The sequence below is a fragment of the Macrobrachium rosenbergii genome, chromosome 23 (assembly GCF_040412425.1).
Source record: "Macrobrachium rosenbergii isolate ZJJX-2024 chromosome 23, ASM4041242v1, whole genome shotgun sequence".
NCBI lineage: Eukaryota > Metazoa > Arthropoda > Malacostraca > Decapoda > Palaemonidae > Macrobrachium > Macrobrachium rosenbergii.
Window position 1 is genome coordinate 35458186 of NC_089763.1, and position 15001 is coordinate 35473186.

The following is a 15001-nucleotide window of genomic DNA, read 5'->3' on the forward strand; positions in this document are numbered from 1 at the left end:
TTAAAAGAGGTGACATATAGTACTATAATGTTTCATGTTGTATTTGTGTGTTTGACTTTATGCTTTCCAAGGGCTCACTTTCGCGTCAAGCACAGAGTATGGTGTGTTTATACACATTTCTTAGACCGATTCATTTTGACTTCTGAAAAATATCGTAAAAAAAACCTAGTGGATGGCTATTCCTGGTGACTGTGCAATGGTGGGTACAGAAAATTGGGTGCATATATATATATATATATATATAATAGCACTTATGAAATTTATATATATATATATATATATATATATATATATATATATATATATATATATATGAATCGGTCTAAGAAATTTGGTGTGATGAGTATAAATCTTGTTACTTTTAGTTGTTTTTGTTTTGTACTTGAACGCATAATATTGTACAGTTTGAAAGATAAGAATTATGCTATGGAATTAGAGTATAAGCTTCAGTGAACTTTTTTTTTAATTTGGGAAGTGTAAATGTAAATGTACTTATACTGTACAGTAGTGCCTGAACTGGTTTTAACGTTGCACTACAGCATGAATAAAATTCTTTTAAGTTAATCTGGTATAATGAAGCTTTGGTTTGCAATTCCACCAGCTAAGTTACATAAGGCATACATACTGCAGTGACGTGATGTTCTTGCATTTTCCTTGCAAATGAAATTGCTTATTGTGCGTAGTAAACGTGCAACACAATAATGCACACCATACTATATCGTAGAGAAAGCGATAAAAATGCAACAAATATTGTGTGCATCTTCGAATACAAACAAAAACAGAATTCTTTTTTCAAATGTCTGAGAGAACTGTTCGTGAAATTTCATCCAGAAGAGAGAGAGAGAGAGAGAGAGAATTTCGTTAATCAGCATTATTTTTTGCGTGCTGCATCTTATCCAGCTGAAACAGGCTTCATATCTCGTTTATTTATGTATGTGTGCTGACACATCAGCGCTTATGTTATCGCATATATATTTTGTATGTAATATTTTTCGTTTTTGTGATGAACGCTGTTATTTTATAGTTTAAAATCGCATTTTGTGTTTTGGGAAAGGTAAAAAATAATCGCAAATCTTTTCCATAATAAACCAAGTTCACATCAAAATATACGCACGAAGAAAAAATATTGCAGAGAACGACGCAATAGAGCTTGGCATAATAATGTTTAAGTGAGATTTATTCCATTGCGCAAATGTTATATTCATATCACTGATCAAGTTCAAGTTCGAAAACGGTCGAATAATATCTCGACAATGAAGAACTCGACCGAAGCATTTTATTTAAGGAAACAATTAAAACGTCCGCCCTGCGCGCGCCAGTGGTGACATCTAGCGCCGTGTCCGCACTACGCATGCGTAGTCTGCCGCTCCCCTCCCCCTCCCCCATCCCTTCCCCAGCGAGAGCTAAAGACGCAGTCTGCCATATTGTTTTACTTAGCCCCCTAAACCCGAGCTCCTAGTTCCAACAAAATGGGTCGGAAAAAGAAGAAGCAGACGAAGCCCTGGTGTTGGTAAGTGGCGGAAAAAGTTGTTCAAGGTTCAGAGAACCGAGTGACGGAGAAGTGGCGCCCGGGCCTCGCCAATTTAGGGCGAAATTCGCGTTTCGAAAGCCGAGATGTATTTATAAACCCGAGCGGGGTAAATGTGCTGAAGTGGATTCCACCTCTCCTGCTGGCGACGACGATCGATCACGATGTGTATCGATATATCGATCATTCCGGGGGCCCGTTCGCCCTCCGTGAATTATTCGGGGCGCCTCTCCGTGCCCTTTGGCAAGGCGCAGTGACATACTTAGGGCCTGGATCGACCCGCTTTCAAAATAAAATTCGGGTTAAATAAATGGAACTCGCGGGGGGCTCGGCCGTCGTTGAATTCGTAATGCCGCCGAGTTCCGTCGCTTATTTTAGATTTTCGGGGGGAGCTCCTGCCCCCTTTGTTACCTGTAATTTAACCCCTTATATGCTGTGGAGGACCGTATTCGTTGTAATATAAAAATTACCTCTTAATATGCCACGTATGCCCGAATAAAGGTTGATATATAAGGTTAACCAGCCACCGGTAAGGTACGATTTGGAAATCAAGGTTAAGGGGAGACGTAGTGGACGTGGATAGCCTTGGCCACACGGTTATCACCCTCCGGGAATCTCAGAGTTGTTATTTTGTTTATTTGTATGTCAGATGATTTAAGTAGCCTCCCTTACGGTAATAAGTACGGTGGGACCCACGGTAAAGGGGCCACCCGACGTATGCTACGAGTAAGCAAGAGATAAGCTAAGGGCCTGGCCCGATGATCGAGTCGGGTCTGAACAAAGCAGAATGAAGATAGGCTTAAATTATTTTTTGCTTAGGCCCAAAGGAGAACTTGGGTAAGCTGTAGGAATAGGTTAGGGTGGGCATGGTTATAATTTATGAAAACAAGGGTTAACTCGTATAAAGTGGCCAAGGTAGAAATTTTCATCTAATCTGTGGCCATCCAGCTGCTAATGTGATTTTGTACAGTACATATACATTTACTGTAGAACTGATGAAATGTTGGTTTCGTATTTCTAGTGCCCAAGGTTTGGACGTGTGTCCAAATTTTTATATTTTTCCTCAGTAATTAGCCTAACCTTTGACATCTCCCTGCCTTTATCCCATGATATTGGGCCACCCCCAGGTGGGCGAAGGTTTGGATGGAAAAGCAGTGACGATTGTAACTCTAGTAATTTATATGTAGTACCTAAAGGCTGGGTCCTAGCTAGGCCTCAGTAGGGGTTGTGCTAGGCTAAGCCCATTGTTTCTGATGTTTAGTGTTAATTTGGGGGGTTGAGGGAGGGCAAAGCCCTCTGGCTAGGTCAGGGCAAGGCACCCAAAGTTGAGGTTAAGAAGATAAGGTTTGTTAGGTCAGGACTTGGCATTTTAGTTGCAGAACTTGTGGTAGAACTAAGCAAAATCTCTGTGTCTGGTATTGCTTTGGAAATTGATTTTCTCTGTAGTAGTTTGGTTACTTATTCAGAATTTACAGTTATTTTTTGTTGGTCAGCTGTAATTAACCTGCAATGAACCTCAGAAGTTCAATGCTGGCCATCCTGGAATACTGGTAAAAAGTGGAGTTTCCTTCACCAGCTGGTCCCGGGGGTCAGAAACCCCCGACTAAGGAACATGGCCTGCTAGGTACATTAGGTTAGCATAGTTCCTCTTATAATAGGTTCCCATAGCCAATCCCTTCTTAAACATATGGCTCCCTGATGACTTGCGCATGCGCAGAACCATTCCATAACAACAACGTGGTGGTCCAGTCTTTCTCCCGTTTCCAAAACCGCGTTCCCAAAGGGTCCCCAACCATGTTGGGTAGAAATGAGGCTAATAATAGTTGACCGACTATAAACAACACCACCTCCGTCATCAGCAACGCAAACATTATAGGAAAAAATCAATTTCCAAGGTAATAGTCCTTGCAGAGCCCTTGCATAGAAATACCGAACTTGTTCCCATTGTTCTGCACCAGATTAGTGTTATATATTTATTAAACCCTTTTGGTTAGGCCTAGCACTGTATCCTCTTGGCCATAGCCCATCATAAATTGGCTTCAAAATGAAATGCAGCAGCAACCGAGCTGTTCCCTGTTCTAGACTTGTAGTTTTTTTCAGTTTCAGAACCTTGTAATAAGAATTTACCCAACTGAACAAGATTTTAATTATGAATAATCATAGTAATCAGTGTGTAAGCTTAGTGGAAGTTAAAAATGATTTGTAGTAGCTGTATGTTCCTTAAAGAGGAAAACTTAAAAAATGTAGAATTTTGAAGAAAATCCAAATTGTCAAGGCTAGCATTTAGTGGGTTGAGGATGAAATGAGTACATTTCCTAAAAATCCTGTGTGCCTCTGTTGATGAGAGCTGTGAATTTCATAAAGAAAAGTTCCCTGGTTTTTAGTAATGCGACCAAAACAAATCGGGGTCACGACTAAATTTCCAGCCTGGGGACAAAACAAAGGCATGTTCTTCGTTATCGATATAATGAGTAGTAATGAATGTTGAGGGGCCTTTTAAACTTCATGATGAATAATAGTAGTAGTAGTCATAGTACTGTTTAGCTAAATGTACTTTGTTTTCTTTCAGGTACTGCAATAGGGAATTTGATGACGAAAAAATTTTGATTCAGCACCAGAAGGCGAAACATTTTAAATGTCATATATGTCATAAAAGATTATATACGGGTCCAGGTTTATCCATCCACTGTATGCAGGTCAGTATGAGTTGTGTGTTACTAGTAAATTTCAGTTTGTGGGTGTTATTAATATTGTATATATACTGTTTAGTCCTTAAGTACAGGTTTCATCTTCAAAGTAGTTAGTTTGTTTAGATTGACCACATGATTTTTTTAGATATTGGATGAATCAGAGTTGTTCTGAAGCCTTATGAACTTTACTTTTGTGTGAGGTTAATTTTTCCAAATTAGCAAACTTGTTTTTAATTAATCTTGGAATCTACTTTGGTAAGCCTAGTATTTATGCATACCTCAGCTTCATGAGTAGAATATATTTTTGGGAGGGCCAGTAATTGATGTCTACAACAGGTCATTTTTCTCTTTTCAGGTTCACAAAGAGACGATAGACAAAGTTCCAAATGCTTTACCTAATCGTAATAATATAGAAATAGAAATATATGGTATGGAAGGTACGTATAACAATTTTGACAAGTTCTTTTACATGATGGTATTCCAAGCATGTAATTTGGCTACATATAATTGCATTTAAACTTAGGTAAGAAGACAGTTTTTTAGGCACTGCCACTGAAATTGAGTTATCCATTTGCTTATTTTGTGTCAGATGTTAATTAGCCATTTGTTAATCAGTTGGAACTTTAGAGGCTCTAGCGAAGGTGCAATGCATTATCACCCTATTACTATTCTCTGTGCATTTTAATACATTTTTATCTATTTTTTTAATTTAGTGAGATCTTCTTTCTATTTACCCTTGACCTTCGCTTACTTCTTCCTAATGAACACCATAGTCTTTGGAAGCTTGAATATCAAGTCTTTGGTGGGTTTGTTCCATATGAGTAGGTTTCTGCATCAGAATAATAATAGTAATAATAAAATAATAATAATAATTAGTAATAATGTAAAGTAGAGGTCACGTGCTTATGCAATTCCTGTGCTCGGCAGGTATTCCGGAAGAAGACCTGAAGGACCACGAGAGACAGCGCGCCGGTAGAGTAGGGGGCGGGAACAAGAGGCAGGACGATGAAGATGACGAGGATTCCCAGTCTAGTCTACCTGGTCAGTCTAACCCACCCCCACCAACTATGCCTCCTCAGGGACCACCAGGTCCAATGGGCCCCATGATGGGACCAACTGGCCCCATGATGCCAATGATGGGCCCAATGGGGCCTATGGGTCATATGCCGCCTTTCATGGGTGGACCAGGTATGATGGGCCCTATGGGTCCAATGGGTCCTTTACCCCCACCAGGTGGGCCCCCAGTCAGCACGGCGCCCGGTGCTACACCCGCACCCAATAAACCCCTCTTCCCCTCCGCTGCGCAGGTTAGTCAGTCTCTCTCTCTCTCTCTCTCTCTCTCTCTCTCTCTCTCTCTCTCTCTCTCTCTCTCTCTCTATATATATTTTTTTATATAATGTAAGTTATCTGCTGTAGATCCATCTAATACTTACTTGTGTTGAAACATTTTCTTATACGTGTATTGTAACGGATTTTTACTTGTACAGCATACCACCACAGCCAATAACCAGATTGGCCCTGTCAAACCTGCGTTTCCAGCGTATAGTCAAGCTAACGGCCAGTCGACGCCAAATGTTCCGTCTTCAGGTGGAGGAGGTGGTGTGCATCAGGAAAAATTAGAACCTAAGAAGCCCGCGCTGATAACCACAGTGTCGGCGAATTCCCGCATCATCCACCCGGAAGAGGACATCTCTTTGGTATGTGAACTAACGATTACTGTCCCCCCTTTTTTATATTTTTTTTCTTTATATGGTGGCGCTTAACTTCTCTAGTTAGCCATTAAAAAGCTACTGTAGTCATATTTTCTTTATTAGGGGATTAGTGTGTGTTTTTGCTATGTACTAACTTCAATCAGGGAAGAAAGAGGTAGACAAAAAATTTTTGAGAGGGGGAGAGAGTGAGACACCATGCCGAGTGAACCAGAACTCAATTGAAATCATAAAATCTGGAGTCCTCTTTCTTACTTGATCTCTCTGTGCTGCTGCTATTGCACGTCCTAATCATTTTGTGATATGCTCACTAATGTCTCAATTCATTTGTAGCACTTGTGTGAGGAGTTTCAATCTCAGGAAAGATTTTAACTGAACTCAATTTTTTTTTTTTTTTTTTTTTTTTTTTTTTTTAAAGTTTCAAGTAATGTTAGTTTTCTTTATTCGATTTGTATTGATGTTTTCTTAGCATCCTTGTTGTTTGGAAAGTAAGGCTTGAGTGAGCTAATTGTTGAGTAAATGTTATGAACTGTTTTTCCCCCCCATGTTTATATTGCAGTTATATTTAAATAAGGTTTTGCATTCATGTAGGGTCATCAGTGATAGAAAATGAGTGTGATCAGTCTTACCAGTGCTGTATTCTAGTGTTGATAAAGACTGATATTTATGGATAATTCCTTTAATTACATTGGTAGGCAGTTGTTTTGTAGAGGCTGTAATGATTAATGTGCAAGTTGTTTTTGTGATGAAGTGATAACTTGAGTAGCCATTTTTAATGAGCACAGTTAGTGGAAGGGATTATGTAAAATGCTTCATGGAATTTCTCAAGATATGAGATGTATAGTCAGATTTCTCAGAGGATTGTCCCTTTGTGTATTTATATATGCTGTATATATATAAATATATTGCGTGTTGATAAAGCTGTTGCACTAGCCAAGTCTGCTTTCAGAGGCATTAAGTTGCATAATTTTGATTTATGTGAAAGCGTGCAAGAGTTAGTAGCAAAATTCAGGTCCTTGTTGATTTTGCTTTGCAGCCTTGTAATTAACATCCTAATGCAGTGTCAGTGCTGATAGCAGTGATGGCTATAATTTATTTTGTGGATTGACAAGAGTGACTTTGTTGTTTTGATTTGTGTGAAGCTATTGGATTTTGAAGCATATAAAGAAAGGGAAAGACTTTGGGTGAACCTGACTCCAAGTCAGGTGTGCGTCACTATCCATCAAAGGAGTTTCTCAATTCTACCAAGGTACTTTTATCTCCAGCTGTTCAGACAAATGGTACTTTTATTTTTCTTTACATGAGATTTGGAATTTAGGATTTCTCCTGTGTGTTTTCAATGGATTTCTTCCATGTTTTCATTGTTTTAACGGGGAAGATTTTTTGAGCCTGCTGGACCTGTTGTGGATTTCTTCATCTTCCATATGCAGGTCTCTCCCTCCCTCCCTCCCACCAGAAAAGGTTAGCAACAGTTTCAGCATTCCACAAAAAATAAGCTTAGAAAGGGCAAAAGTCTTGCTTAGTCTACAATTTATGACTTCTGATTTGGGAACCATGTTGTGTGAACTTCACTCAATCTCCTTATGTCTGCCAGTTGTGGTTAGCTTGAAAATTGATAGTTTAGCCTTAGGGTAGTGACCAAGCAAAAAATTGGGTATATAGTAATGCTTCAAATGAAGTCAAATGACTGCTTTTGATATAGAAGCAGAACTTTGGAAGAAAACTTTATAGACAGAATCACTGAACTATGAATGTAGCTCTTAGTTCATGTGTAGTGATCATGGCATAAACTAGGTTGTCAGTTTGTTACTTTTGGGCAAAGGCATATCTAAAAAATTTAGGTAGTTATATATCCATAGTACTCGAGCATAGTAGTACGTTTTCATTTAGCTACATAGCCTATCACTTTCCTTTTGAATCAAGGGATACTTTGCAAAGATAGAATATGTAGCCTTCTTTTGAAGTGTTTAATGGTGGGTTTTATGTTAGTACTGGGCTAGGGCCTAGAGTAATGGTCCATGGGCATGCTTCTGTTGAAAATGTTTTAAGGTTTCTCAATTTTTACCCTTCATTTATATTGTGGCAGTAAGAATTTGAAAGTCTTCTGCACCTTTCATACAATGTAACATATCCCTTACTAACTGTATGTGACAGCATAAATAGCGGATAAGTGGCTAGGCCAAAGAGTTGTTTCAAGGGGCTTATGTAGCTTGTGAAATTGTCTGATGTATGGTACGTAGTTAACAAGAAACTTGTCTTCATTCTCCTTAGAAACAGTAAGTGTTACACGCCATGCCCATCTCACAATATTTGATAGGCCTAGAGGGCTCTTGAATTAGGTGGGTGAATTATGGAGCCAAGTTCAGAATTGTAGCTGGGTTTACATAGCAAATAAACCCTTATAGTAGTGTGAGTAGACTTGGAGAAATTTGGATGCTGGAAATTATTTCATGAGTTTACCTGATTTACTAATTCCACCAAGTTAAATTTGAAGTAGTATGATTTTGGTCTTGCCATTTTTCCTCGGTTTTCTACAGATGTGTCTTTTACAGTCTGACTTCTTATAGAGTTTACTATACATATTCTTTGTTTCTAAGTTTGGCGATGATATTCCACCACTCACGAGGTAGTGTTTTCTTAGTAATCAATAATCAAGAGGTTTATTAGTCTTATAATAGTTATGGGGGGTTGTGATTGTTTAGAAAAGTTGTAGTGGACACTTTAGTCACATAATGCCTAAGATTTCCCACCATTTCATAGCCTTGTGAACAGTATGTCAGAAGATTAATATTCAAAATTTCTAGTATATTGTGCAATACAGTAGTTAAAATATTTTAAGGAGATTGTCATAAAGTTTACACGTTTGGGTGTTTGTTGTTGTTTGTAATGTGGGATTTAATTTTAGGTACACTAATATTTTGATAAAGTCATGCACTTAGCTACAAAAGGAAAGTAGTTTAGGTTTTTTGTTTTCATTAGTTAGGGACTGTTAGCTATTTTGAGTGTTCTTAATTGCCCTCATTTTTTTTGGGGGGTGGAAGCAGGTGACTTAGAAAATCACGTACCTTTTATTATACTTAAATGTCATATTTCTCAAAAGTGTGTGGTGTCAATTTAATTTTTCTTGCTTGCTTCTGATAAGTACATTTTCTCGTTTTCTTTTTTCTGATTTTGTAAGTCCCAGTGTTATGGTTGGTTTTTTTTTTTTTTGTTTTGTTTTTGCTGAAAGCATTTCAGTCACAAAGACAAGACTATGGTATAATCAACATGGAAATTGTCAGTTGCATAAAATATATAAATGTCTTCCCCATTTGCACCTGCCAGGAAAATTGCACTGGTGAACTGTAGTATGAGCCCAAGATTTCATCATCTGACATAATTCTCTAGCTACAAGATTCACTGTAGGCATTAGGGTAGCCTTCGGAATGGCAATATTCATAACATCGTGCCATAAAAATTCCAACTTTTTATTGCTAGTTATTCAATGAAATTTTATATTCAATGTTTTTCTACAATTTTGAATTGCTGAGGGATTCCAACCACACACTTTAGTAAATTGCATTGCTGTTTTATATGTGACAAGAACAGATCACTGCTTTTGCTATCAGTGGCTTCTGGGAGGATCCAGATTTCTTGTTGGAGGTTGTCAGAAACCCGTTAGTTGAGAGTGTCGTGGTATTAAATGTTGTTCATCTTGATGACAGTTGCTTTAGTTTTTTTAGAGATTGGTGATTAGGATTCGTGTTGAGTTTCTCACAAATTTGTGTGATGTTTTGGGTTTTGTGTTTTCCAAAAAGCCTTTCAGGACTCAGCAGTCACATTGAAGTACACCACAGCATATTTTAATACATGCCTCAGGGTTAAATAGATGTTGATAGTTTTATATTTTTACATTTAAAATATTTCCTTTTACACTCTTTCACACACGGAACATTCGAGATGAATTCCAATTCATTCAATTCATCTGGACTAGATTCAGCACAGTGCTTAAAACCTTGAGTTGATTTTGATAAACACTGATGTATTACCAGTTGTATGGAATGCCTTGGTATAAGAGACTGGATAATCTTATTGTACATGTGAGTGTACAGTCATGTTGCTCGGCAGTGGTATGACAGGGTGTTTCACATGGAAAGAGCAACCATAAAGGGTGTGACATTTTGGAAGAGCCTGTGTTCAGTTAGGTAGAGGTCATTCATAGCAGGTTGAATTGAGAAGAATTTCATTTTTTACTTCATTTTGGTGGTTGTAACTCAGATGTGTAGGAGTAGAATAACTGTTTAGTGTAAATAGTTTATTGAATGAGACCTGGTCCAGTTTCCAGTCTTCATTGTAAGATGAACCGTAATAATCTTATATAGTCTTCAGATAGGTAACTTTGGTGTGACCTTGGAAATCCATTTTATTCAGTCCTTTACATGCTGAAGAATTGTATGCTTTGAATGCCTGGATTGTTTTTCTAAGTAACTAATCGTTTTGTTTGAATCACTGATGAAACTGGAAACAGGACTGGAAGTTAGTTGTTTTAATATCAGATATGCTTTTTGAGTAGTTTTTAAGCTGATTGAAACCAGAAGTAGTTTTACTCATGATACAAGTAATTTTTCCAGCTTGGTGCATGAAGCACAGCTGTTTTTAAAAACAAAAGAAAGAAGAAAAGAATTTTGTGGAGGCGGTCCAAGGCCACTTTGTGTCAGGTGTTGGGTTAGAATCTCTGTTCCCCCGGGTCATAGGTTAGCCACAAGAATTTGGTAACACTGCATTTACAGTTACTGATGCATGATGAAGCCTTGTTTGCATTTTTTCATCGATAATTTGAAAATATTTGTGAACTGCTGTGTTGAGTAGTGTCATGACAAATTGAAAGGTCCTGACATGGACGCAGTATTTATTTGCCATAAGTTGGTTGCATTGTTTTTGAAGGACAAAAGTAGTTGTACGATGCAGTGTCAGGTATATACGGTATATAAATTTGGAAGCACAACTAGCCTACAGTTCAGTGCAAGTGTAACTAGATTTATTTACCCCAGGGGGATTTAAAGCTACAACCTTCTTATGTGCCACTTTATGTTAAGTTACAAGGAGCTCATTTATGTACACGTACATTTACTCTTGTTAAAAAGTAGTTGAACAGATCACAGAGTTGAAGTAGTTGACCTAAAAGTTGAAGGAAACAGTTAACTATTGGAGTTAAGGAAGGTATAATTTGTTTGTTGAGAATATCGTAGAAAAAGATGTAAATAATCAGGAAGCAATACATTTTTGGCCCAAGTGTAAGAATATTCAAGGATCCCAAAAGTTTTTGTACCATAGAACTGCATTAAGAGGTTTAGTTCCTTATGTCCCCTTTTGAAATTAGAACGACTCCTGTTGTTGGAAGTAGAGTACAGTTTTCCTGAAGGCCATACAGTTTGTTACCAATCAGTCTGTTGCCAAGAAAAATTTACATTTGTACTGAGATGGAGGCTTGTGGAAGTAATCGATTATGTATGGAGACCGCTAAGCAAGACTGGATTTCCTCTTGAATTCCTTGCGTATTGTCATGTTATCAAATACCATCTTGAAGGGCTCTATCAGGGGAAAGTTTTTTGCTGATTCCATCCATTTTCACCTTTTTCTTCAGGTATTTTTGAGGCGTAGTGGTTAAAAGTCACAAAGTCCACTGATAGACTATAAATGTTCTTAACTGGCATTTCTTTGGAGTGTCCATCTTACAAGTTACATGGTTACAGTACATGTATTTCATACGACTTTTCTTGTTAGGGCAATTCCATAAAAGCATACGGTCTTGGTCTCGGCATATTTGATTGGTCAGTCAATAAATAAAGTTTCTATGTGACAGCGTGCAGCGTGAATCCTACTTATTAGTATGGAAAATTATTGCATTTTGTGGTGAAAAAGTGACATTGTGTTGTGCCCCCATAAGGTTAGGTAGGAAGTTTCTTGTTGATCGTGTCAAGTAATTTTAAAGTAATACAAGTAAGTTTGCATCTTCATATTTTACAAGTAATGTAAGGGTATTAAATGTCATTTTGCCCATGTTCAATAATTGATACCTATAAATGTACGTAATTGCATGTTGTGCATAGTGCTCTTTGTTTGTTGAGCCCAGACAATGATTTATTTCCTCATTCTCTCTCTCTCTCTCGCTCTCCTCTCTCACTCAAAAGTTAGTCTCATGTAACCCATTATGTGCAGACGTGTCTTTTAATAAGTAGTAGTGGTTTGGGCCGCCTCCTACAATTTTTTTTTAACACATTTGGCTCATGAATTGTTCATGTTCCGTGGTGCATGGTGACGCATCAGTATTGTCCCAGTTATTGTGGCAAATACAACTTTATATTATCTGTAGGCAGAAACATTTTATTTCAACTTCAGTACGAGGGTTAGTTGACATTTCTACTGTTACTAGTTCCAAATTTTTTTAAGTCAATGGGAAAAATGAGAAGATTAAAGGTTTATATTACAGATATAGAAATATACTTATAAATTTTTCTGGAATAAATTTTTCTGGAAGCATTAAGTTGTAATTTCCTCAATGACCTGGCTTAATTCAAAGAGAGTGGGAGAGAGTTGGGGGAATCTGCACTCTGAGATCTCTCCTTCTCTCTTTCTCTCTCTCTCTCTCTCTCTCCTTGGGATTAACAGGTGATTTTGGGCTCTCAGCTCCCCGCAGACTGTCCACATGCCACAGCCAATACAACCAAATTTTTTTTTAGTATGAGTTTTTTTTTTAAGTATGGATGGTGTTTGTGGTAGTATGTCAGTCAGTGTTTTTTAGTTTGAAAAATACTTCATCTTTTTTTTTTTAAGACTGAAAGGAAGGAGTTGCAACAATTGGAAGGTCCTGTAGTTATTAAAATTGTATTCGTTTTTGTAGTGCTCAGTTTTACACTGGATGTTGAATGTAGATCATTAAGTTGAATTTCAATGTAGAGAATGGCAAAGTTAGCCAATGGAAGGAACATAACCCCTGTTCCTATTTCAAATAACGCAGTGTACCAATGGAAATGTATATTTTGTAATAAGACAGAACCATGTTTGTAAGAATATTTCTCTCTCTCTCTCTCTCTCTCTCTCTCTCTCTCTCTCTCTCTCTCTCTCTCTCTCTCTCTCTCTCTCTCTCTCTCTCTCTCTCTCAGATTGATATTGCAAAATACACCAGAGTTAACTCTCTCTCTCTCTCTCTCAGATTGATATTGCAGAATACACCAGAGTTAACTATATGTGGCTCTGCTTTTGTCTTGAAATCAAAGATAGTCATTTGTGAACAGCTTGAATGCAAACTCACACAATAACAAAACCTATATTGTGTTTGATATCCCCTCACCTCTTATTGTAAAGGGGCTTCTAGGTGCAAAAAAACTATAGGCCAATTAGTGCAACATGTGTTTGTAAGTTGTTTCATGAACCCTAATGGATATGATGAATGGTAGAGTTTGTGCTTTGTAGAAGCACCCTCACAGTTACTAATGAAATATCCAAATTATAAATGAATTAGTATGCTAATGTTTTGCAGACATTTTTGGTAGCACTGAATAAAGTTAGAAAAAAAAGTGGTAGGGCAAACTAGACTGAATTTGAATTACATTTTTAATGAGGATTTGCATTCTAGTTCTAATAAGAAAGGAAAGGTGAATTGCTCCAGAGAAGTACAAATTGTGTTAAAGGTTTCACCATATAATTTTTCATATCTTACTAGTTTGAGCAAATCCTATATTTTCTAATGTGAAAGAAACATTCTCTCTCTCTCTCTCTCTCTCTCTCTCTCTCTCTCTCTCTCTCTCTCTCTCTCTCTCTCTCTCTCTCTCTCTCTCTCTCATTTTCTTTGTGAAACTTGTATTACTACTCTTGGTTTTTTTTTTTTAGAAACCTGGTTTTTTTTTTAAAACTCTCTTTTTTTTTTTTTTTTTTTTTTTTTTTGGTTTTTTACCCAACTTCAAGGTAAGTAGTAAAATGCAAATGCATTATTCAGTAGAGCATTCAGTTTTTTAATCCATGAATCTGCCAATGACTGGATGCTTTGCATTGAGTTGTTTGGTACATCATCATTATCCAGGTGCCCCCCTTTTAGCCATTCTTATGTATGCTAAGTTTTTTAACCCTTCTGTTTGGTTCTCCTGAGGCATTCTTTCACTAAAGGACCTAATTTTTGTTATGATTATTCCAACACTAGTTATGAACGTGTCAGTCAAACAGCTTGAGGAAATCGTGTCTTGACGTAGCATCTATCACCTTTGTTAGTTGTCATTTTTTTTGGAGTGTGTTTTTATTCACTTTTTGGGAGTACAGTTTTGTAGGTCTGATGTGGCCTCTTATTCTTCACAACATGAGAACCTGTTTTTAAATGTTTCAGTCAGTTCTCATCATAAGAAAAGCAAGATTTTATACAGTAGGCTTTATATTGGCTTCAGTTTCCTTCACCTCATTGCAAGCAGATGCAAAAGCTGCACTAGCATATTGCAAGCAAGTACAAATGTTTCTTTTATTAGGTACTGAGGCTGGGTATGATAGTAACTGTGTTGTGTAGAAAAAAATTTGGTATTTGTTCCTTCAACCTACTTTATATTTCCATGGACTCTGTCTTTTTTGCACAGTAGTCTGTGAAAGCCTTGATTATGTATATGGGTCTTGTTCTCTCCTTCAGCCATTGGAACAGGGTATTTTTCTTGAATCTTATTCCCCATGATGAAAAATATTTTGATTTTGCCATTCAGAATTTTTTTCTAAGGCAGTTTGCTCAACAGTTATCGAACTGTGGCTTTCATTGTCATGTTATGTTCCTCAGTCATGGGTGATACTTTATGGTCATGTTTAATCTTTCAACAGTTATAAGCATACATAAGTAAACCTTTCTGGACCACCTTTTGGGGAGCTTGTAATTTTGACAGGGACCACCTTTTGGGGAGCTTGTAATTTTGACAGTGGTCAGTGCTACTAAATAAATAACTAGAATCTTTATGATACTTTCATCTTGACTTACATTCAACTTGACAGCAGTTTAATAACTGGAATAGTCAGCTGCATGGCCCAGGCTAAAAAGTAAGTTGTTTGTAGACTTTGGTCCTATGTTC

General features: G+C 37.4%; 1 protein-coding gene across 14 annotated transcripts in view; it reads left to right on the forward strand.

Moving 5' to 3' along the window:
- The first annotated feature begins 1317 nt into the window (after nucleotides 1–1317).
- The window catches only part of LOC136851486 (BUB3-interacting and GLEBS motif-containing protein ZNF207-like), a 46976-nt gene continuing 33292 nt past the window's right edge, over nucleotides 1318–15001 (forward strand). For 7 of the 14 annotated variants that reach the window (XM_067125601.1, XM_067125595.1, XM_067125600.1 and 4 more), the window contains exons 1-5: nucleotides 1387–1510; nucleotides 4098–4224; nucleotides 4574–4655; nucleotides 5146–5525; nucleotides 5706–5915. In XM_067125601.1, the coding sequence (XP_066981702.1) occupies nucleotides 1470–1510; nucleotides 4098–4224; nucleotides 4574–4655; nucleotides 5146–5525; nucleotides 5706–5915 (840 nt within the window). In that variant the 5' untranslated portion in view covers nucleotides 1387–1469. Of the gene's footprint in view, nucleotides 1511–1643; nucleotides 2063–4097; nucleotides 4225–4573; nucleotides 4656–5145; nucleotides 5526–5705; nucleotides 5916–15001 lie in introns of those variants that run through there. The other 7 variants (XM_067125599.1, XM_067125602.1, XM_067125605.1 and 4 more) reach the window with 6 other exon arrangements.